Source organism: Patella vulgata, chromosome 3 (genome assembly GCF_932274485.2).
Source record: "Patella vulgata chromosome 3, xgPatVulg1.2, whole genome shotgun sequence".
NCBI classification, from domain to species: Eukaryota; Metazoa; Mollusca; class Gastropoda; family Patellidae; genus Patella; species Patella vulgata.
This window is the reverse complement of record NC_065881.2, coordinates 11,181,531-11,206,282: the sequence shown is the minus strand read 5'-3', so window position 1 is coordinate 11,206,282 and position 24,752 is coordinate 11,181,531. Positions and strand designations below refer to the sequence as shown.

The 24,752-nt window shown below is 37.3% G+C and overlaps 1 protein-coding gene across 1 annotated transcript; it reads right to left on the bottom strand.

Annotated features, from left to right (window-relative positions):
- Positions 1-2,622: 2,622 nt before the first annotated feature.
- On the bottom strand, positions 2,623-14,737 carry LOC126815585 (arsenite methyltransferase). The gene is made up of 10 exons (XM_050541299.2): positions 14,620-14,737; positions 12,489-12,681; positions 11,090-11,240; positions 10,221-10,357; positions 9,224-9,293; positions 8,414-8,495; positions 7,108-7,239; positions 6,678-6,817; positions 5,500-5,628; positions 2,623-3,754 (listed from the first exon to the last, which is right to left on the bottom strand). Exons 2-10 carry the CDS (start codon positions 12,656-12,658, stop codon positions 3,659-3,661), a joined length of 1,107 nt encoding a protein of 368 aa, XP_050397256.2. The 5' UTR covers positions 12,659-12,681; positions 14,620-14,737; the 3' UTR covers positions 2,623-3,658.
- Positions 14,738-24,752: the final 10,015 nt, after the last annotated feature.

Genomic DNA, 24,752 nt, shown 5'->3' with positions numbered 1-24,752 from the left:
TACAACTATTCTCTTATACTTTTCTATTTTTTACTATAGATCACATTTTGAACCTGATAGCCCTCTATATCTTTATTTTATATTTTCGAGTTTCGCACGTGAGATTATTTAGGTTAAATACAAGAAGGTAGGATGTGTCGAGTGTAACAACAGATTTCTAATACTCACTTAATATGGTATTAATGTGTTCTAAACAGTTTACTGGTTTAAACATAGGGATGGACAGGTCCCCCATTCTAGGCGAGGTAGGTGGTGATGGGTTGGCCCCCTCTGGGCATGAGAAATATTTTGAAAACGCATGGTACATGGGACTTTCTAAGTTATATCCAGACACTGCAACAAACCATTAAATGGTAATCATATATTGGGGAAATAATTCCAAAAAGCTATCCAAACGATATAATTTCAACACTAAAGAAGGCCGCCAAACTGCGTGAGCAAATTAACTTCCTTTAGGGGCCCCCAAGACTACCATACTCATTAACACTGTTACCCGATTATCATTCGAACACTTGTAAATTGGACGCTCATTATCAAAATTAAGCGGTCACCTTTAATCAGGACACAAATTCAAATTAGATGATATTTGGAAATTTTAAATGATTTTTACAAATTTTCAAAGTTTTCATATTGAATGAATGTTAAAGAAATTAATGTTGAATACACAAGATTAAATGAAACCTGGGTTACAGTGTAAGTATCATATATAAACATCTTCTATACCTTTATTAACTATTGTATTTAATGCTAAATACACAAGATTAACTGATATAAGGATTACAGTGTAAGTCTCGTATATAAATGTCCTCTATGCCTTTATTAGTTATTGTATGGTGTAAGTGTAAAGACTATAATTGCTGAAAATAAATCGTATATATCAGAATATTTGTATGTTTTGTGGTCAATACGGAAAATTTAAATGAAATACAATCGATTGCCATGCAAGATACTCCCACATTTTGCAAGAGATGGACGGAGAACTGAGAAAATCAACAGTTCATTTCAAAAAAAAAAAACCTTCACAAAATTTAGCCTTTATCGATTTGGCAAAGGGGGGTAACTCTGAAACGTTGGCATATAAAAATGGGGGTTAAACTTACTTTTCTGCACCAACTGGGGTAATGAAAGATATTTTTCAAATGAACTATTGATTTTCCCAGTTCTCCGTCCATCTCTTGCAAAATCAATAGTTCATTTGAAAAAAAATTTAGCCTTTATCGATTTGGCAAAGGGGGTTAACTCTGAAATGTTAGCATATATAAATGGGGTTTAACTTAACTGGGATAATGGGAAAAAAGGGAAAGTATGTCCTGACAGAGACGACATGGCCTACGGGTTCTCTTATTTGGGTTTCCAGCTGTTCGTGGGATCTTTAACAGGCTTCCAATAGTAACCTATACACAGGTCCGTGGTTTCTAGTCACGATAAAGCCACTCAACGCTTGTATGTTAATGGACATGGTTATCATAAAACTAATTCTATATTGGTACTCTGGGAGTTTATTGGTTCAAACGCATTGAATTCCTGCACCAATCTGCCTAACGAAGACAGGCAAACACCATGGCTACTCAATTTCCAAGGGATCTTTGACATACTGCCAATGTGGTATATACAGGCCTGGATATAATCATATTCCTGAAGCAATGACCTGAAAAATCCCTCTCTGGCCATTGCTGGATTGGCTCCTGATACTTGAACTTTGGAGGGAATGTGTCTATTCTTCCCGTTCAATGAAATCCATCCCAAGTACAGCAACATGACAGTCCTTCGTTTAACCATATGAAAAAATATTTGGTCCAATTTGGAGCTCTGTTTAAAGCATAATGACATTGTTACGCAGTTAGCTATTGGTTGTTAATCGAACTAATGACCAGTCATAATTTGGAAAAGAAATTTGCTTCTATTACAGCAGTGTTAAGTGGGATTATCTCTAATCAAACGAAACACTGTGAGGAGTATGGGATATAATGGTTTTAGTTGTCTCGGAGAATTGTCCAACACTATTGAACTAGTTCCTGACATTTTCAACATATAATTTCCATAAAAACACAAAAAAAGGCAAATTTGTGGCGGACAAAATGCCAGGCACCAGAGGGATTATGCCTGACAACAGTCTGAATTTATGCCTGACAATGTCTGTGACAGGTGCCTTATATCCAGGCTGTTTCTCATTCTATCCGAATGACTGCACACTTGTTCTCTCTACGTCCTCTTTCACGCACCGGAGGGTCGCCAGACAAGAAAATCCTGAGAAACTTTCTCAGCTACCATGGAGAACTCCTGGTTAATTCCATTAGCTTTGAGGGAGAGAGAGGAATGGGGTTTAAAATCCACTTGACACAAACAAGGTCAGTTCGGGACTAACATTGTTCAATTTCATTTCAATAATTTGCTTGCGCGTAATGGTCTTTAGCAGTTGGAGGAAACTGGAGGACACAGAGAAAACCCAATAGGTTGTACAGGCAACCCTACTCCTTGTCACATACAACCGGGGAATCGAAACCACACCAGTTGACTCAATGACAGACCTTACGATACAACGTGCACATGCTAACCATTCAGCCATCCAACACCCCCACCCCCCGCATTAGCTAATTTTATTCAGCTACAAATAAACAATGATTTCTAGTATAGAAGATTTTTTTATTAAAATTGAAAAGTTTGTAACAATTTGTAAATACACAAAACAAAATATGGAGCAGTTTGGAAGTTAATTTTAAAAATAATGTTGACCATTATGCTGTTCTGGTTGTAACTAAATATATCACAAACTACAAATTTTAAAACAAATTTGTGTTATTTTATTACAATCTGATTGAAATACAGATCTATATTTCGTTTCGTCTTTTTATACTTTCAATGGTCTAAGCTACATGAAGATCTGACAAGTTGTACTCGAAGGTCGTTTCAGGGGTCGTTCGAGCAGCTTTTGACCCTATGACATCAGACATTGATTAATCAATCAGCGTTGACATTTCTAGTGGTTTAACCACAGTTCTGGACAAACGCAAGTAAAACGAAAAATTGAAATATAAAAAACAAAACCAAATAGGATCTGTGTTTTAATCAGAATGATTGTATTACCAACTTTAGTATTTATTACCAACTTTAGTATTTATTACCAACTTGAAGTATTTATTACCAACTTTAGTATTCATTACCAACATTAGTATCTATTACCAACTTTAGTATCTATTACCAACATTTGTATTTATTACCAACATTAGTATCTATCACCAACTTTAGTATTTATTACCAACTTTAGTATTTATTACCAACTTTAGTATTCATTACCAACTTTAGTATCTATTACCAACTTTAGTATCTATTACCAACATTATTATCTATTACCAACATTTGTATTTATTACCAACTTTAGTATTTATTACCAACTTTAGTATTCATTACCAACATTAGTATTTATTACCAACATTGGTATTTATTGCCAACTTTAGTATCCATTACCAACTTTAGTATTTATTACCAACATTTGTATTTATAACCAACTTTAGTATTTATTACCAACATTAGTATTTATTACGAACATCATAAATTGAAGTAAGTAATTTAGGGCCATCACCACCAAATCTGAATTAATGAAGCACATTTTGTGTGGATGAAATTTATGAGTTAAATGTGTAAACCTATATATAATTAGCTAGCAGCATTTTTTATCTGAAGTAGGACAACACGCTGGTGCAAGAGTCTCTCCACTAGATTCTAATTCAGTCATATAAACAAATGGATCTTTAACCTACAAGAAACAAAAATATAGAATTTAACCAAAACTTTCATATAAAGGAAACGAAATGAAATGGGGTATAACGTCCTACTGTTCTGCTCTGACTGGGCTAATGAAGACGAGCATCCGCCATACAATGTGCTATGATAGGGTGGCCCATGTACTCTACAGAAATAAAGTCCACCGCTGATAGTTCGAGACTACCACTGAAGAGTACACATTCGCCGTGCCGAGACCAACTTTCTGATAGTATGATACTATAAATAGCCATGGCACGTGCAATTCTCTACAAATCTATCAACTATTACAGCCGTAAATAATTTATTGTTGACGGTTTTGAATAGCAGTGAAATTAAGTTGCTTGGTTATTACAGCAGATTTAGAAATTACGTTCGTTTCATTTTTTAAATCGCTTTATCATTAACTGTACCGTTAAGAGCGGCGTCTTTTGGTTTAGTACAAATAATATCTCTGAATCACTCGGGTTAGACAGGAACATGATACTAGCAGTAGTTTCATTTTACTTTTACAAGGTTCGTAAAACGATTGTTGAGCTACCTAACGTGCTTATTTCTAAATTTAATTTCTTGTTCTAGCTTTCTGTTATGTTTCGTAAAAAAGTAGTCTTGATTATCCCGACCTGTCAATCAGACGTAGAATGGTCGATAGACTGGTTAAGCGAGACTAATTTCAAAACAAGGGCACGTAACCTATCTTTTACTCAAAAGTGTCTGGATGTTATGGACGACACTTGGAACCAGTTTTCAGTCTATTATTTATAGATGATTAATGGTCATAGCTTATTAAGTACAACATGATCGTTTATTTAGTGACTATAATTGTGTGAAACTGATTTGAGGCTTGGCATATATATAAATATTGTGGCGTAATTGTCGAGATATATGGAGATATATGGAGATATTTATTTATGGTGGGTCACCCTAGCTATGAGGGAAATTTTGCTCTGGCAGTGGCACTATGGCCTACTCTTATATCGAATTCCGACTGCCAAGGGATCTTTTACATGTATACACAGGACCTCAGTTTTTCATCTCATACGAATCACTAGACGACTGTCCTTGTCAGGCCCTCTGTCCTGCTTCACTGACAAGGGGAAACCAGGTTGGAAAATCTGGATGAACTTTCTCGGCCAATGCAGGGATCGAACATGCTACCTCAAGGCTTCGATAAATTGAAATAGATTGTAACGAATTAACTCCTACTAAAAGTAAAAGTAGTGGGAGCGATGTAGAAATGGAGTTTAACATCAGTCATCCACTTAACACAAACTAGGTCATTTTGAGACTAACATCTAGTTCAATTTTATTTCAATAATTTGCTAATCAAAGATACATTATGGGTGATTAGATAAAGCGCTGGCAGTCCTCACTATAATAGTTAAAAACTAGATAATGTAAAGGAAATTTGCTGAAAATTTCAGTCAAATTGATCCACTCTGAACCAGATTGGGCCTAGCCTCGACCGTCATTAGTAAAGTCGGTAGGATAAAAAAAACATAGTATCGATTTTCCATCTTTTAATTTAATCACAAATGAGCGTTATTCAGCAGATCGGATTATAATCCAGTAAATATCGCAGGCTAGTGATGACATCGAGAGTTGATTATGGTCTGGATAAGTTAATTAATGTCTAATTAATAATTTAGATAACATTTCAGGCCTAAAGAAAGACCTGCAATAGGCAGATTTAGCTCTTGTATAATGTATGTTTAAAGAGTTAAACAGTAACAAACTCACCATATCAACTTTGTTAGGACAACATCCAGTTTTACTGGCAGAACATGGTTGGAAATCAAATTCATCTTTAAATCTTGAAGCAGTTAAAATAGTGCTCAATTCTTCATCTACAGCAACTGGTTCTCCGGTCTGATATATAAAACAGTGAAACTAAATTACTAAATGGATAAACTGATTTAAAGAGAGAGAAAGAGAAATGGGGTTTAACGTCCACTCGACACAAACTAGGTCATTTCGAGACTAACATATGGTTTAACTTTATTTCAACAATTCGCTTGCGCGTAGGGGTCTTTAGCAGTGGGAGGAAACCGGAGGACCCGGAGAAAACCCACGAGGTTGGACAGGCGACCCTACTCCTTGTCACGTACAACCGGGGATTCGAAACCACGCCAGTCGACTCAATGACAGACTTTATGATACAGCGCGCGCACGCTAACCATTCAGCCATCCAACCCCCCTAAACAGATTTAAAGATGCATTAGATAGATAAAATGAAATGGGGATTAATGTCCTACTCCTAACCTGGGCTAATGAAGACAGTCATATGCCATACAGTGTGCTATGAGGGAAAGTTTTCCCTGGGCAGCAGCACTATGACCTACTCTTATATCGATATCCAACTGCCAAGGGATCTTTTACATGCATGACAATGTGTACACAGGACCTCTGTTTTTCGTCCCATTCGAACAACTAGACAGCTGTCCTTGTCAGGCCCTTCGACCTGCACCATTGACAAGGGGAAACCATGTCCAAAAATCCCGATAAACAAGATTAGATAAAGAGCTGACAGTTCTCGCTACATTAGTTCAAAAATAGATAATGAAAAGAGAATATATTGAAACTTTCATTCAAATTACTCCATTCTGAGCGAAGTTATTGGCGTAGTCCCATTGCTACTATTGCTACGATAGTAAACAAAGTCTTGATTATCCATTTTTTAATTAAATCACTAACTGCCAATCGTTATTAAATCCGTTGACAATCAAGCGCATCCGATAGCCTAGTTGATTAAGGTCTTGGCATGTCAGTAAATGTCTAATTAAAAATTTAGAAAACATTTCAGGCCTAATGAAAGACCTGCAATAGGCAGCTTTAGCTCTTGCGTAATGCATCTTTAATATTTTTTGTGGATAACGTTTCCAGTAACTATTACATTATGCAACTTTAAATTTTCTAACCTTAAAAGAATGTTTGAAGTCAAATTTCAGTTCTTTTTCATGATCTGTAATATCACCGTTATATATAACTTGTCTTGCTGCTTCTCGTTTCTCAGGTAATTTGAATAATCTGTAGGTTACTGAGGCAAATTTTGCATCACCTGAAATATATATAGAGAAAAATGGGGTTTACCATCCACTCGACCAAAACTAGGACATTTTGGGACTAACACATGGTTCAATTTTATTTCAATAATTGGACAGTCAACCCTACTCCTTGTCACGTACAACCAGGGATTCGAAATCATGCCAGTTGACTCAATGACAGACCTTATGATACAGTGCGCACGTGCTAACCATTCGACCACCCATCCCCCCAGCTCTGTAGGAACTAAATCTATTATTATACAGATATGTTGAAGATATGTTTATGATATGACCGCCAGTATACCTAAAACTTTTTTAAAATCTTCTCGTTCTATGGGTACTGGTGTAGCTGCTACTAGTCTAGGCTGACTAAAACCAATTTCTTCAGCTAATCTATATAACTCCTTCCACCATAGAGCACCGGATATACATTCACCTTAAAAATAAATTCATTAACTAAAAATACACCTGATATACATTCACCTTAAAGATAAATTCATTAACTAAAAATATACCGGATATACATTCACCTTAAAGATAAATTCATTAGCTAAAAATACACCAGATATACATTCACCATAAAGATAAATTCAATGTAAATTCAATTCACTGTTATGTTCCAACTGGTCTAACTAAGACAGGCATATGCCATTCAGTGTGCTATGAGGGAAATTTTACCCGAACAGCTGCAATACTCTTACATCGAATTCCAAATGCCAAGGGTTCTTTTACGTGCACACCATTGTGTACATGGGACATTAGTTTTTCACCCCAATCAAATGACAATACATTGTCCCTTGTCAGAACCTCTGCCGAACATCTTTCACACTGAGTCACCACGGCTCCCTACCTAACAAGTACCACTGTATTAAGGACCACGAACTGACTAGGTTGTCATTTCAGTCATCTTGGAATTGTGACGTCGTTATCCAAAGTCCATAAATCAATGCACATATGTCCAAGCATCAGTAATGTTGAGTTTATGTCAATCGTACATGATTTAACGCAGCCTTAAGCTTTTTTTTTGCGAAGAGTGTCACTTTGCAACAACAAGATGAGTAGTGCTTGGGGGGGGGGGACCAGTTCGCTAAAACTAACATAGATGTATTTGAATTTGTAAAATTCAGATTTTCTTGATAAAAATCATCTGAAACACCTACTTATAACAAAACGAGCCCGACATCTTTTTCAAAATCTAAATAAGGTGTTACTATTTCACACTTGAAGCAAAATTTAAAACACAATTAAATTATGAGCTCTTTTAAATAATAATGGGGAGGGGTGGTCAATATATCATGTTAGTGGTATTACAACCTGGACGGGGGTGGTGGGATAAGAACTGAAATCCATTGTAATCACTCAGCCACATTTCAACTGACTTGGGAAAGTGTGGTTAAGAGAAAGAATAAAAAATGAGGTTTAACATCCACTCAACACAAACTAGGTCATTTCGGGATTAAGACATGGTTCAATTTCATTTCAATAATTTGCTTGTGAATAGGGGTCTTTAGCACTAGTAGGGGATCAAAACCATGCCACTTGACTCAAATACAGACCTTATGATCTAAAGCGCACACGCTCGACCAACCAATTTAATCCATATTACTTACCCCAGAGTACTTCATGTTTTCTGGCCGATTCAGGTACATCATGATCAGCATAAATATCACTGAAATACAACTCTCCTCCAACCTACAAAATAATTTAAAATCTACCATAATCATCACTGAAATAAAACTCTCCTCCGACCTACAAAATAATTTATATAAATAATCTACCATAACCATCTGTAATAACCACTGTCATCACATATTGTTCAATTTTATTTCAATAATTCGCTTGCGTGTAGGGGTCTTTACCAGTGGGTGGAAACCAGAGGACCCGGAGAAAACCCACGAGGCTGGACAGGCGACCCTACTCCTTGTCACGTAAAACCGGGGAATCGAACCTTATGATATAGCACGCAAGTGCTAACCATTCACCTCCCCCCCCCCTCCCCCACAGACGTTAAAAATGTAGCATTGTATAGTAATAATAGTATTAAACAGTTAACAAAGATTTCTCAAGCTTCAGTTACGAATTTACGCCTTATTTTAACTAAATTATAGCCCTTTATAAAACTTTTGTTTTAATGTATCATATACATTAATAAGAAACTATGTGCAAAGTTTTGTGTTTTCTGAATCAAAGATATTTCTCATAAACAGTGATTGACAGTTGAGTAAATTCTTAACTTAAATCTGAGAATATTTTGCGAACTCAGGGCCAGATACTAGTGAGTCTGTCATCAGAATAATCTTTATAGGATGTGAGCCTATTTAACATTAGGACAAATATGTAGGATGTGAGCCTATTTAACATTAGGACCAATGAGTAGGAGGATGTGAGCCTATTTAACATTAGGACAAATGTGTAAATACCTTCAATACTTTATAAGCATCTGATAACACTGCTTTCTTGTCAGGAGACAAATTCACAACACAGTTGGATCTGAAATAAATTATTTTAATCAGAATTAATACTTTTATATTACATATAAACCACATTGTCAAAGATCTAAAAAGAATAGCAGTTCCAAAACATTTTAATTTCAGTAAGTATTCCCAAAGACATGATATAAACAAGCCAGTCGCCTATAAGCATTAGGTAAAAACATTTTAATTGACCTTTTATTAATTCGATTGAATCCACTGTTTTAATTTTGGGATGTTTTTGTAAATTAAATCTGAGTATATTTCAGTCTGGACTAGCGTATAACTCCAAAAGTGGTAGTGCCGCGCCACCCAGTCTATGTAACTCCCCCCCCCCTGGTCCGAGCTACCTTTACACACCAAATTTCCGTCTCGGGACAGCCCTACTGTAGCCACCAACCCTGAACAGATAGTCAGACAATCAAGCAACAGTCACAAATATTTGTAGAGATAAAACTCTAAAAAGAGAGAGAGAGGGGAGGAATGGGGTTTAACATCCACTTTTATCAATATCTTAAACGCTAAATGAATAAATGAATGAATGAGTTTAACATCCACATGACACAAACTATGGTTCACTTAAAATCAATAATTTGCTAGCATGTAGGGATTTTTAGCAGTGAGAGGGGTCCAAAGAACCCGGAGAAAACCCACAAGGTTAGACAGCTTAGGCGACACTTCTCCTTGTCACATGGTTCACTTAAAATCAATAATTTGCTAGCACCTAGGGATCTTTAGCAGTGAGAGGGGTCCAAAGAACCCGGAGAAAACCGACAAGGTTTGATATTGAACGAATGAGAAAGAAATTAATGCTAAATACACAAGATTAAATGATATCCAGATTACAGTGAAAGGAAACCAGATTACAGTGACAGGTAACCGTAAACACAGGTAATTTTTATTTTTGACTAATTTACAAATTAGCTTGATTATAAATTATACCTACACAATAATATCAAAAGTTTCCTCTTTTAAACCAGCTTCAACTATCTTTTCTATATAACCTTTCACAAATTCTGTATTCGCTTTCTTATAACCAAACTTTTCACGATGGTAGTCAATATACTTTCTCGATACAGCCAACTGAAAAACAAATAAATTTAAAATCTCTTACCTGTTACAGAGAGAGAGAGAGAGACAGAGAGACAGAGAGAGGTTTAACATCCACTCAACACAAACTAGATTGTTTTGAGACTAATGCAGGGTTCATTTTTATTTCACTAATTCTCTAGCAGTCGGAGGAAACTAAAGGAGCCAGTGAAAACCTACAAGGTTGTCACATTCAAGCTGGAATTCAATACCACACTACTGATTTCAGTAATTCTCTAGAAGTGGGAGGAAACTAGAGGACATGGAAGAAACCCACAAGGTTACACATACAAGCTGGTATTCAATACCACACCACTTGACTCAATGACTGACCTTATGATCTGAAGTGCATGCATTAGACAATTCAGTCCCCCAAACCCTTAATAAAGTAACAAACCAACCTGTCCAACGATACTATGCCACTGGACAGACTTTATGATATGAACCGCATGATGTGATAGACCTTTCAGCCACACTACCCCCCATAATGAGAGAGAGAGAGAAATGGGGTTTAAGTCTACTAGACACAAACTAGGTAATTTCGGGACTAACACATGGTTCAATTTTATTTCAATAATTCACTTGCGCGTAGGGGTCTTTAGCAGTGGGAGGAAACCGGAGGACCCGGAGAAATCCCACAAAGTTAGACAGACGACCCTCCTCCTTGTCACGTACAACCTGGAAATCGACTCCCCCCCCCCCCCAATAATGAAGTAATAAACATACCTGTTCATCTGTCATGTCTAATCCTACAATAGCACCATCTTCACCAACCAGTTTACTTAAAGCGAAACAATCTCGACCACTTCCACTACCTAAATCTAATATTCTTGTTCCTTCCACTTTCTCTGGTATTACTAAACCACATCCATAATATCTGAAATGAAAATGAAAAGAAATGAAAATGAATGAAAATGAAAATGCCTAAGCAGACAATGCTCATCATTAGTCAAGGTAATGATGTAATGAAATAAGCTTCCCCACTCTCATTAGTGCATAATAAATTAATGCCCCACTATTAAAACAAGTACCTGGCAAAAGATAGTGAATAGTTGTTTGTATGGGACGAAAAACAGAGGTCCCATGTACACATTGGCAGTTAGAGTTCTAAATAAGAGTAGCCCATAGCGCTGCTATCCAAGCAAAATTTCTCTTATAGCACACTTCATTAACCCAGTGGGACGTTAAAACCTATTTTTTTAACAATTGATACAAATTGCTCCACTGCTTTGTAAAATAACAAAGAAATGAAATGAAATGAAAAGGGGTTTAACGTCCTACTGCTCTGCTCCGTACTGGGTTAATGAAGACTGGCATACGTCATACAATGTACTATGAGGGAAATTTTGCCAGGACAGCGGCACTACAGCTACTCTTATATCGAATTCCAACTGTCAAGGGATCTTTTACGTGCATGCCATCCGAACGACTAGACAGCTGTCCTTGTCAGGCTCTCTATAAAAATAGCAAAGAAGCAGAGGGGCAATACCGATGATGTCAACTGAAAATCACATGATTTGGGTTGTACTGGAGAGATGGAAAGTACCATATTTTGTAAACATCAAACTTGTAACACAAAGCACAGAAACCTCACATTCAAAAACTCCTCCCAGTTGTGTCAAAATTAAAAAAGTTTTTTCGCACCTTCGGAGGGAGACCCAACACCGCTATGCCTCAGTGCTTCTAATTCCTTAAAAAAGGCCCTGTCTCTAACTCAACTAGAATCAAAAGGCTCCAAAGTCTCAAGCAATCAAAAGTTATCGACCCCCTATATCAGTGGTTCTCAACCAGTGTGCCGCATGATCTTCCTAAGTGTGCCGCCAAATTTTGAACGGCATACTAAGAAAATTTCTCACTAAAGATGAAATTCGAAACACTGCAATAAAGTAAGTTCATAGCTGTGTTTTTCTTTATTTAGTTTGAGTCTAAAGTTGTATGCCGTCTATGACTTGCCATGTTTTTATTTTGCAAAATTCAAATATTTCTCGTATAATTAGCCAGGTGTGCCACTATTTTTTCACATGTTCCAAGGTGTGCTGTTGGCAAAAAAGGTTGAGAACCAATGCCTATATGGACCCCTCTGGCTTTTTACAGTCCCCTGTCCACAAGCTCCAATAATACTTACTTCATTGTAACTTCATCATGAACTTCACCTAAAGCCTTCTTCACGGATTTTGACATCCGACTGGCACCTGTCGAACAAGCTGGCGTCTGTAAATCATCAGAAGTTTTTAATGTTTTACCGTAATAATCTTTCACCGAATCTCTAACTTGATTTTCTGATACCTCCGTCATGTTTAATGTTTCTTTCTTGTTAACTGTAACAAAGTTTGAAATACCCTTTTTAAAGATACATTCGTTAAGAGTTTAATAAAGAGTTGGTCATTCTTGCTATAATAATTCAAAAATAGATGATGAAAAAAGAAAATATTGAAAATTTCAGTCAAATTACTTCTTTCTCAGCCAGGTTATCATTGTTTGTAGTTTTGACAAGATGTGTGCACAGTGGTAACCAGGGCACTGGTATAATCAGGGCTTAGCCTCACTTTCCCATTTTTAAATTAAATTTTAATATGGAGAACCGTTTTAATCTAGTTAAAATCCTGAGTATCGATGCCCGATTTAGCTCTTGCATAATGTATGTTTAATCTATATGGCTAAAACACAGTATTTGTCCACTTTTCAATTTTCTGATGTTATATACAGTTTGGAAACAACTTCCAACATTTACAGTCCATTTCTTATATTCAACATTTGTAATAATGACCTCTCCTAATGACCACCAAATTTCAAATTCGTTGTTGAGTTATGGCAATAAAAATGTCCCAAAAATAGCCATTCTTTGGCATTATGCTGTCTCACTTCAATAAATTATATTTTGAAACTCAAATTAATATATATTTTGACCAGGGGCAGACAGGGAGGTGGAGGCACCCACACTTTTGAAAAAATGACCTTAAATGTATTTCTTTGTATTGATATTTTTGTATTGATTATTACTTGTATTGATTATCTGAAAATGTATGCCATTCCATCCACCTCTTACTTCTCGGGGGGGGGGGGGGGGGGGGTGGCCGAATAGTTAGCACGTGCTTGATGTATCATAAGGCCTGTCACTGAGTCAACTGGCGTGGTTTCGAATCCCCGGTTGTACGTAACAGGGAGTAGGGTCACCTGTCCAACGTCGTGGGTTTTCTCCGGGTCCTCTGGTTTCCTCCCATTGCTAAAGACCCCTATGTGCAAGCGAACCATATGTTAGTCCCGAAATGACCTAGTTTGTGTCGAGTGGACGTTAAACCCCATTTCTCTCTCTCTCCCATACTTCTCTGTTCATGAAGTGGAGTCAGGTAAAACATGTTCTTTTATTAGTAGTCTAATGTATATATCAACTGTAACGGATACTGTTGATTAGTTTTCTTTACAGCTTGTAAGTACAGGGGTGGGTGCAAATGGTTAAAGCATGCACCCTGCATCATTAAGTCAGGAAATGAGTTAAACTCTCTCTCTCTCTCTCCCTCTCAGTAAGTACAGAACCTATTTATTATATTACACTGTACAGAAATTGAAACATAAATTTAATCTATATAGCCTACTATAGTGTAAATAGGTCACACTACTATGTAAACACACCTTAAATAAGATTTGTAGGCTGTCTCAACAAGCTATCTTTTATAAGGCTTATGACAATAGAAAATTAAAAGTCACTCATTTGGAACACTGTTTGTAATTACACTTATAGTTTTAGATACATTTAGCCTACTTTACAATATTAATGACATCACTTAGAATTATGCCGTAAAATTAATGTCAAAGTGCTTCAAAATACTTTAAGTAAATTACCGAAACTTTTTATCATTAAAAGGGTACGGTAGATATCTGTAGTAACAAACTTTTCATTCATATTAAATAAATTAAAAAAATTCAGTGGCCATCCCTATCATTACTATGTTATACCCATTACCCAGGCCAACGTGTCCACTGCATCATTACACGCTCCCCATCGCCTAATCAAACCGAACCCTTTTTATTTCGGCCGATGTTATAAGAGAACTCGGTCTTGATCTAGATGTACCCAATCAAGCTGACAAACGGCATTCTGAATCTGAGACACTCGATCCTGTCATAATTAATAATAAATACATGTATCGATGTATTAGTGGATAATTTTTATGGCAATCTAAACGGTTCAATATCATTAGTATTTTCAGATAGGTTACGTGCCGCTTTTTATTGGACAAATAAATTAAAACGTTTACCTGTTTACGATACTGGCAACTTTCTTTCGTTCACCTGTCTTCACGAAACACTTTTCCCCACAGAGTTATCTCCCGGGCACTACTGACTGGAGTAACCGAGACTGTTTATTATAGTCCACAAAATCCAGTCTTATCATGATGATTAATCAAAATACGTTTGACTAGTTTGCTTACCCTGATTAAAACGAATATTCTTGAGATTTCCAGAAAGAATAAAATGGGTTAACATCCGGTTTTTCTTCATCATGAATTCCAAAAGTCAAGATAACTTAAACATGTAGCCTTCTCGACCTGGATTTTCGTCTCGTCAGAAGGACTAGCCACTATTCCTGGCCACGCTGACTATATTTGGATATAACAGTGAAACAATATTTGATTTGTTTGGGCCTCGACAGTTGAAATTCGATTAAGAGTAGCCGAAACGCCGATGCAGGGGCCAAATTTCTCTCAAATTTAGTAGTCAAAGAACACTGCATCACTTTAGCCCGTCTTCACTAATTACCCGTTTGGTGCATGTCGTGTGGCCTTCTTAATTTATATACCGGTTGATTTTCATTTCAGATAGGCCTAGACAAATCGGCCCCGTTTGTCGCGACGCAGGAGCGCCATCACGTAGTGATCTCTAAAACTATTATGGCCACTTCCGCCTTCATTTCTATCGGGTTTGGAGCTCAAAGGACGGCAATTTAAACTCGCTCTAACTTGACTGAATGAAAAATCTAACATACCTTTCGACTTTGTGGAATAACAATCTATAATTCTAGTGATCTTTTTTTTGAAAATCTTATCGGATTCCTGAGAACAGATGTATTTTCTTCATGATCACCATCAAAACATTGAAGAATCGATTATGTCGTAAATTTTATGTTAATTAGATTGCCATTACTTAGATTTTCCTTTTTCTCACTGTTTTATTGTCGATTTGGGATGATACGAATATTTAGTATATATTAAAGACGTCTCTATTCATTTGACCTCATTTGACGTTTAAACCTATATAATGTACATGAATTTTAGGTACTATATTTTTTTTGCGGATGAATACAGCTGTTCTGTATTGTATTCTGTTATAGACTGTGAAAATTTTGGATCCATGTGTCGACGCTTTAAATCACATGGATCCATTAAACCTTCTAACTGTTTAATTCCATTTTTTTCATTGAAGATTCTTATATTACAAATCTTTCCTTACACTAGAAACGTAATCACTGGGTTTGTTGTACCACTTTTTGAATGACTGTTAAAATAGTTTATACTATAGTCCAGGGATTCTCATCCAGTGTGCCGCGAAATTTTAAACGGCACGCTAAGAAAATTTCTCACTAAAGATGCCAGTTATTTGACTGATGAAATTCAAACACTGCAATAAAGTAAGTTCATAGCTGTGTTTGTCTTCATTTAATATGAGACATTCTATGTGTCTATGACTAGTCTGTGTGTACGGCTGTATGACTTGCCATGTTTTAATTTTGCAAAATTCAAATATTTTTCATATATATTTTAGCCAGGTGTGTCTTCAAGTAGCTCCGCTTTAGAGCTGACACGAAGCTAATTGACAGACATTTTAATTCCTAAATCGATGATTTTAGTCGAAAAAACTGACTATGTATACTTAGAAAATTTTAAGCAGCATTTACTCCGCTTCCATTTAATAAAAAGAACATGTTTATTTAGTGTGTGTGTGTATGACATCTGTGAAAGAGAGTAGAACCGGATAACAAATTAATATAAAAAAAATGGATATGGTAACCATTCAGGACAGAGATATATGCTCGAAGTAGATATTCCTCTGTGTGCAGAATGGTACTTCCAACAAGTACATGATATGGTTTAAGACGACCCAGGTTGTATTGAGTAAATCGCACTGTTGTCTGTGATCTTATATTATAGCTTTATCACTTGATAATGGAACCGCGGTGGTTCCGTGAGTAAGACTCGCTAAAATGGAGATCCCGCGTTCGACCGGGAAAGTTCATCGGGATTGTCCGTGTCCGGCGTGCCCCCCCCCCCCCGCCCCATTTCTATCTCTCGTGCAGGACGGAGTGCCTGATATGACAAAGGACAACCTATAGTCGTTCGGATGGAACAAAAAACCCGATGTCCTATAGTACAAGAATCCTTGATAGTTAGAATTGAAAATAAGAGTAGGCCGTAGTGCCGCTGTCCGGGTAAGATTTCCCTCATAGCACCTTTTCTAGCGTTTGTCCGTATTCATTAGTCCAGTTGGAGCAGGGGCGAGGGCGGGGGTGGACGGCCGAATGGTTAGCACATGCGCGCTGTATTATAAGATCTGTCATTGAGTCAACTAGCGTGGTTTCGATTCCCCGGTTGTACGTGACAAGGAGTAGGGCCGCCTGTCCAACCTCGTGGGTTTTCTCCGGGTCCTCCGGTTTCCGCCCACTGCTAAAGACCCCTACGCACCAAGTGAAATATTGAAATAAAATTGAACCATGTGATAGTCCCGAAACGACCTGGTTTGTATCGAGTGGACATTACCCCCCCCTCTCTCTCTCTCTCTCTCTCTCTCTCTCTCTAGTTGGAGCAGAACAGAACAGTAGGACGTCAAACCCCATTCATTTTTGTGATCTATATCAACACTCTATATTATCACTTGATAAAGATATGGACTTTAATCTATTATATGTCTAAATAGCGATGTCGCTTTTGATAAAACTAATATCACCTCTTGTGATAAACAAACTGTCGATCTAGTAGTGTACATATATTCTAATATTTAATGGATAATGTCCGAAAATGAAGGTAAGGTGATTAATATGTTAAATAAACTCAACTCAGATACATCCTTATTTCTTTTGTTCGGGTGGGGTGGAGGGGGCGAGAGTGAAGAGAGAGAGAGATGGGGTTTAACGTCCACTCGACACAAACTAGGTAATTTCGGGACTAACACGTGTTTCAATTTTATTTCAATAATTCGCTTGCGCGTAAGGGTCTTTAGCAGTGGGAGGAGACCGGAGGACCCGAAGAAAACCCACGAGGTTGGACAGGCGACGGGATGAGGGCGGTGGCCCAGTGATTAAGACGCGGGCTCGCTAACCTGTGGAGATCCCGTGTTCGTTCCCTGGGTTGGCCGCGAAATTTCATCAACTATAATACACGAAATCTCGGTTTTCCACTTCAACGTTAACTGATTAAAAGGCGAGGATACTCTAATCTACTTAATTTAATACCCAAGTCATCCAATGCTGTAGAGAGTTGATTACGGGTCTGCCTCGGAAATGAATAATTTATAAAACATGTGAAGCCAGAAAAAAATACCCACAAAACATCAGATTTGGCTCTTACATTATGGACCTTTAAGGAAATGCAAATTCTCAATTTATATATTACAGGTTGTTATTGTATTATGTGTTGTCGTCCTGCCTTGTATAACTTGTCTCACCAGTCTCACCAGTTATAAATGTTCAGGAGCACCAACACCACCAGAAAATGGTCAGTTGTTGCTTAATATTTTATTATTATTCTTATTAAGACACAGAGAAAAATTAGAAAATATTTGCGCTTACTCACTGAGTTACCTCCAGAGAGAAACTAGGTCATTTCGGGAGTAAAACATGGTAATAGTATTTCAATAATTCGCTTGCGCGTATATGGTGACCGTTACCTGAAGGAGGAGATGGGAGGACCCGGCGAAAACCCATAAGGTTGGATAGGCAACCCTACTCCTTATCACGTACAAGTTTGAAGGTATAAGACAATTATAATCGTGACTATTTGTAATATTGTTACTGATAACATTGGTCATCATCACAGTTACACATATCCCGATGAAAGCAGATTAGATAATGAAATACATGTACTTGCAGTCAAACACCAACTAAAGAATTGTTACAATTGCATTTAGTGTAGCACCATAAGCCTTCTGTCAGACGTGGGGAGCGGGGGAACCAAATCCGGTCGCCACATCCAACGTATGACCCATGCATCCTTTCTTACTACATATCTTAGTAGCCTTGTGATCGTTTAGAATTTGTCTCCAGCTGTCTTTGCTTCCACTTCACGTTGTGTATTTACTTCTTCTTATCTATCTCAGTTAGTTAAGACGTTTGCCTTAACAATGCAACAGTTCGTTTTTACATTTTATATAATTATCATAGCCGGATACATGGATACAAGCATAGTATAAGTTACAATATTAAAGTCATTCTCTCAAACCTCATCCACCCAGACTCGCTGGGCGTTTCTGCTGATAGAAACTGCTACCACCTTTTCCCTTTCAGAATCTGTATGCTGTCTGACGATTTTGTAGCTTTGGGTTTTGGACCTTCAATTATCTAATTAGTCAAATATGATGTAAATAAGTATAGAGATTGGTTAAACAAGCCAAATGATGCAATCGTAATTTTCCCATCACATGTAATACATGATATTCTTATTCCCACAGAACCAGCTAATGTTTACCAAATTATAACTCTTTTTTATGTAACAATATGCCACTCATTCGCTAACTTGATTTAAGTGCTTCCTTCGAATTCCCCACCACATCCTGTTGCAAAATAGACAAATCAGAAAGACATACTGAAATGAAAAATTAATTTGACATCTTAAAGTCTGGAACAATTTACACATTCGTCAATTTGCCATCGTAGTGGACCAAAATTGCTTCGTATGCTCTCCATGATGAATAAGTTTATGGTCCGTTCTCATTCAGGGGGGTTGGATGGCTGAATGACTAAAGTCTGTCATTGAGTCGACTGGCGTGGTTTCGAATCCCCGGTTGTACGTGACAAGGAGTAGGGTCGCCTGTCCAACCTCGTGGGTTTTCTCCGGGTCCTCCGGTTTCCTCCCACTGCTAAAGACCCCTACGCGCAAGCGAATTATGTAAATAAAATTAAACCATATGTTAGTCCCGAAATGACCTAGTTTGTGTCGAGTGGACGTTAAACCCCATTTCTCTCTCTCTCTCTGTTCTCAAACGCCCCGGTCCGGTGAGGAAAAGGTTATGCATTTATTCAATGTGTACTAAAATAATTTTAATTAAAGATGCTATAATAGCTATAATAAAGATAGTGGAAAATTACTATTCAAAAAAAGTAGGGGATATTTGATTTTGGGGGCATAATACTAAAATATGTAAATGACTACGAAAAAAGTCACTATAGAACCTAACAGAAGAAACATTTCCAGTTACATGTGACGCCCAAACGCACCAATAGCTACCGCATGGAATGCAGGTGATGCTTGGGATCATCATGGGGGTCCAACCCAAGATTTGCACGACTCTGACTTTGAATGTTACAGTCATTGTGGCATTGAATTCCAGGGTGGAAACATCAGTTTAATTGTTTTAGTGACCAGAAAACAAATTTTGATATGCGTCGGCTTACCCAAAATGAAAGGTTACGTGCCCTTGGCATGCTACAGATCGGCACAACACAGGCGGTTGTGGCGCGGACGATGAATGTTTCTCAGTCTGTCATAAGCAGGCAATGGTCCAGATACCGTGATACACAATCTGTACAGGACAGACCACGCTCAGGTCGACCAAGGGCGACAACTCAAGCCCAGGATCGATTTATCCGTACCTTGGCCTTGAGAAATCGTGTCATCACAGCAAATCAGATCAGCGCTCGTCTTCAAACAGACACTGGTGTGAGAGTGAGTGGCCAGACGATTCGGAATCGACTGCATAGGGGTCACCTTCGCGCCCGACGTCCTCGCGTGATCCCTTGTTTGAGAGATCATCACATTCAGGCAAGACGTCGTTGGTGTAGGGATCGTCAACACTGGGATAATCGACGCTGGAGCAATGTGATGTTTTCAGATGAGTCAAGGTTCACTGGACAGACGTAGGAGGGTGTGGCGTCGTCGAAACGAGCGCTTCCAAGACGTTACCGTCATCAGACATGATCGATTTGGGGGTGGTTCTGTTATGGTGTGGGGAGGCATCACTGTTGCTGGAAGAACGGCTTTACATGTTGTTGCAGGGCGTGTTACAGGCCAGTACTACCGGGACAACATCTTGGCAGTCCATGTTGTGCCGTTCGCACGACGTCATGGCCGCCGTTTCATCTTCCAGGATGACAACGCAAGATGTCACAGGGCCAGGATCGTTACAGGTTACCTCCAACAACAGAACATCACCACATTACCTTGGCCAGCACTGAGTCCCGACCTCTCCCCCATCGAGCATGTCTGGGACATGCTTGGACAGAGGTTACGTCAACGTCAACAACGTCCTGCCAATGTCCAAGAACTTGCTGCTGCGTTGCAACAGGAATGGGACAATCTGGACCAAAATGACCTTAGACGTGTCATTAGGAGTATGCCACGTCGGATCAATGCTTGTTTGGAGGATTTACCCGTTACTGACTTGGTTGTGATGCTGTGGTAACTTTGCTGTTTGACCCCGGGTATCATTTTACCCTTATAATGGTCAGTCTGTGCCTTACTTAGTCTAACGATCATTTGGAATAAATCGATGAATGTGAACTTCATTTCATTTTGTCATTTGTTTCTTCGTCAGTTTCATTAGGTGACTTTAATAACACTTAAAAATCAAATATCCCCTACTTTTTTTGAATAGTATATATTGAAAATTTCATTCAAATTGCTTTATTCTGAGCGAAGTTATGACTTTTTGGAGATGTAGTATCGATAGTTTATTATCGAAGTAACGGTACTTGACTATCGAGCATAAGTCTCGATTATCCATTTTATCGTTAAATCTCGCGGGTGTTCAAATCCATTTAAATCCCAGCCATACGATGATCTAGAGAGTTGATTATAGTCTTGTCATGTAAATAAATGTCTACATAATAGTTTATATAACATTTAAAGCCAAAGCAAAGACCTGAAATAGACTGATTTAGCTTTTACATATTGCTTCTTTAAAGGGACAATAACACCCTTGCTGGCTTGACAGCTCCATAAAATAAAAAAATAGCCTTATTCTAAGTACTAGATGTATTAGCGTCTTACCTGTTGTGTAAATTATCCATTAAATCATATTTTACTTGTCCAGAGGGTTCAAAAATATTTTTAAATCCAAGTAACATTTGAAAAGCTTTACGCCAGGCTTTTCAAATCATTTAGTTGAATTTTTCCAATTTTTTAAATTGGGTGTGTTAAGATGAAACTTGTATCATCAATTAATTGGAATATTGTAAAATAGTACAATTTGTTGACCAGAATAAAGATTGGAACTTATATTTCACTTGCAACAAGAGTGGTATTAAGCCTATAAGAGTTTTACATTGTCACTTTTTATATTTCAGCACCAGCTTTGCCATCAATAGTTCAAAGCTTCCAGACACAGGTAGAAATTAATGTTTTAGACAAGAACTACACGACGGTGGCGAAGGAATATTTAGATTATGAGGGTAACCGAGGCTTGCTGGTTTTATTTAAAAATGGTCAAGAAACGAGAACGATATTTAATTATAATGCTGACGAAATCTACACTGTAATAGGTAAAATATCTTATCCCACCGCAATAAACCGTTTTTGACCGAAATATAAACCGAGCTCTTTAATGGGGTGTATTTTTTGTATTTAATCCAAGTTGGAAATGGCTGTGGTTAGAAATTTTGTTTTCCGTTAGTAATAACTCGTATCTACAGATAGCATGTGTACAGATGCCCATACATTTACAGATAACGTGTGTGCAGATGTCCATACCATAAATAACTCGTATTTACAGATAACCTGTGTACAAATGTCCATAAATAACCCGTATTTACAGATAACGCAGATGTCCATATCAGGGGCGTGTCCTAGAATTTGAACAGCGTTAAGGAGTTGGGGACCAAGTTAGAGGCAACGTCAAGTTCTGGCGAGATAATTGCCCAAGAATTTGATAAAATTAAAAGCTCTGAGGCGATATTTCTGCTCATTTAGGTGCATGCATGTATAATGGCAGCAATGCTTCGCACATTAGTTTTTTTCTATGATTGTAGGAGAAACTCCCACTCCTTCTAGACACGTATCTGCATATCTGTTGTTTTTACAGATAAAACTACTAAGTATTTCCGTTTTTCGGACACGAACATAATACCTCGCGCAATAACATTTGTGGAAAACTCGTTTTAGTTAATGATTGATTCATTATAAAAATTCGATTGACAAAGAAAATTTTCGGGAGAATATCCCCCCCCCTCCCCCAACTGAGATTGAGCACCTACGCCTGTGTATTTACAAATAACGTGTTTACGGATGTCCATGTAACACGTATTTACAGATAACGTGTGTACAGATGTCCATATATAACTCGTATTTACAGATAGTGTATGTAGGAGATATCAATATATAACTCGTATTTACAGATAGTATGTGTAGGGGATGTCCATAAATTACTCGTATTTACGGATAGCGCATGTAGGAGATGTCAATATATAACTTGTATTTACAGATAACGTGTGCACTGTAAATAAACTAAATGCCAGTTCCATATCAACTTTATTTGGTTATGATACGTCAGGTGGTACGTTCCAGATCAACACGGCAGCAGACGCGCTTAGATTTGGTTCCAAATATGGTCAGGTAAAACTCGAATTATTTGATTAAACATATATTATGTAAGAGCTAAATCTGCCTATTGCAGGTCTTTCTTTAGGCCTGAAATGTTACCTAAATTATTAATTAGACATTAATTATCCTGCGATATTTACTGGATTTGAATCCGATCTGTTGCTCAAAGCTCATTGATGATTAAATCCACAAATCGATAATCGAGACTATGTTTTTTATCGTACCGACTTTAGTAATAATGATCGAGGCTAGGCCTAAAATTCAAAAGCTAATCTCATTAATGTGTTTCCCGATCGCGAAATGCCAATAAAGCTAATATCTCGGTTAAGAGTGGATCAATTTTATCTCTCAAGACTCTTACAATAGTACAATTAATACAACAAAAATGAAATGAAATGGGGTTTAACGTCCTACTGTTCTGCTACAGTGTACTATGAAGGAAATTTTGCCCGGACAGCTGCGCTATATACGACCTAATCCACTGGCAAGGGGAAAGCCACGCCAGAAAATCTCGGCCAATACCGGTAGCGAACCCGCGACCTCAAATTAATACAACAAAACAAGTTAATTTTAATACAAAATACAATTTAATAGAAATCTATATACTTGATGGTGTTTTCTTTTATTTTATACATAGCAATATTTAAAGCTTCGACTTTCTAAATTATAAAAACGCGAAATCAGATCAAAAGTTATAGAAAATATCAAATCAAAATTTAAAATTTCAAGTATTTTTTGTTCTTGGAAATATAAAGCTTCGACTTTCTAAATTAAAAACGCGAAATCAGGCCAAAAGTTTTAGAAAGTATCAAATCAAAATTTAAAATTGCAGGTATTTTTTTTGTTGTTGAAAATAAACTTCAATTAAATTCTTATTCACGAGCATTTATGCTGCTGTCTTTGGTCGGCAAAAACAGAAAAAACGTGACAGCTTGGAAGATTTCTTGGAAGTTTCAACCATTTGTTCTTCTGAAAGTATAAAATAAGAGAAATGAAAGACACGAACTGGGGTTTAACGTTCTCTCATCCGACTAGGCTAATGAAGACGGGCATATGTCATACTGTGTACTATGAAGGAATTTTTGCCCGGACAGTGAAGTTCAACTGTTAAAGGATATTTTACATTCGAACGACCATATAGGCCCCACGGGACTCCAAATTATAAAATAAGAGACGCTAGATGATAAAATTAATCAATTATCTTTAAAAAAGAAAATTTCTTACGTTCATGTCGTATAATTCGGTACTGTCCATTGGCATTAATCCAAGGAAACTTATTTTCGTGTAGAAAAAATAAAACCCGTAATAACCTACCTTTTTTACTGTCCGCCTTTTTGTTGGATTTATTTGTAATTTTTGTCCATAATTTCTGGAATTGATAAAATTCAATTTAGTTTAGCAACGAGCAATACTAGACCATTATTAATATTTATAATCTAAAAACATGACCTTGGATCACCCTAGACCGAAAGTGTTATCAACCGTCTGAAACAAGGTCTGGGACCACCTGCAGTATACAAAGTCCTGATCCTGATTAACACAGGACAGGATCTAAATGGAATCAAAAATCTAACGACAACAGCCAGGAGAATTAAATACATGTATATTGTATATTGGTACAACATCGTGATCCAGCGGACTTCGTC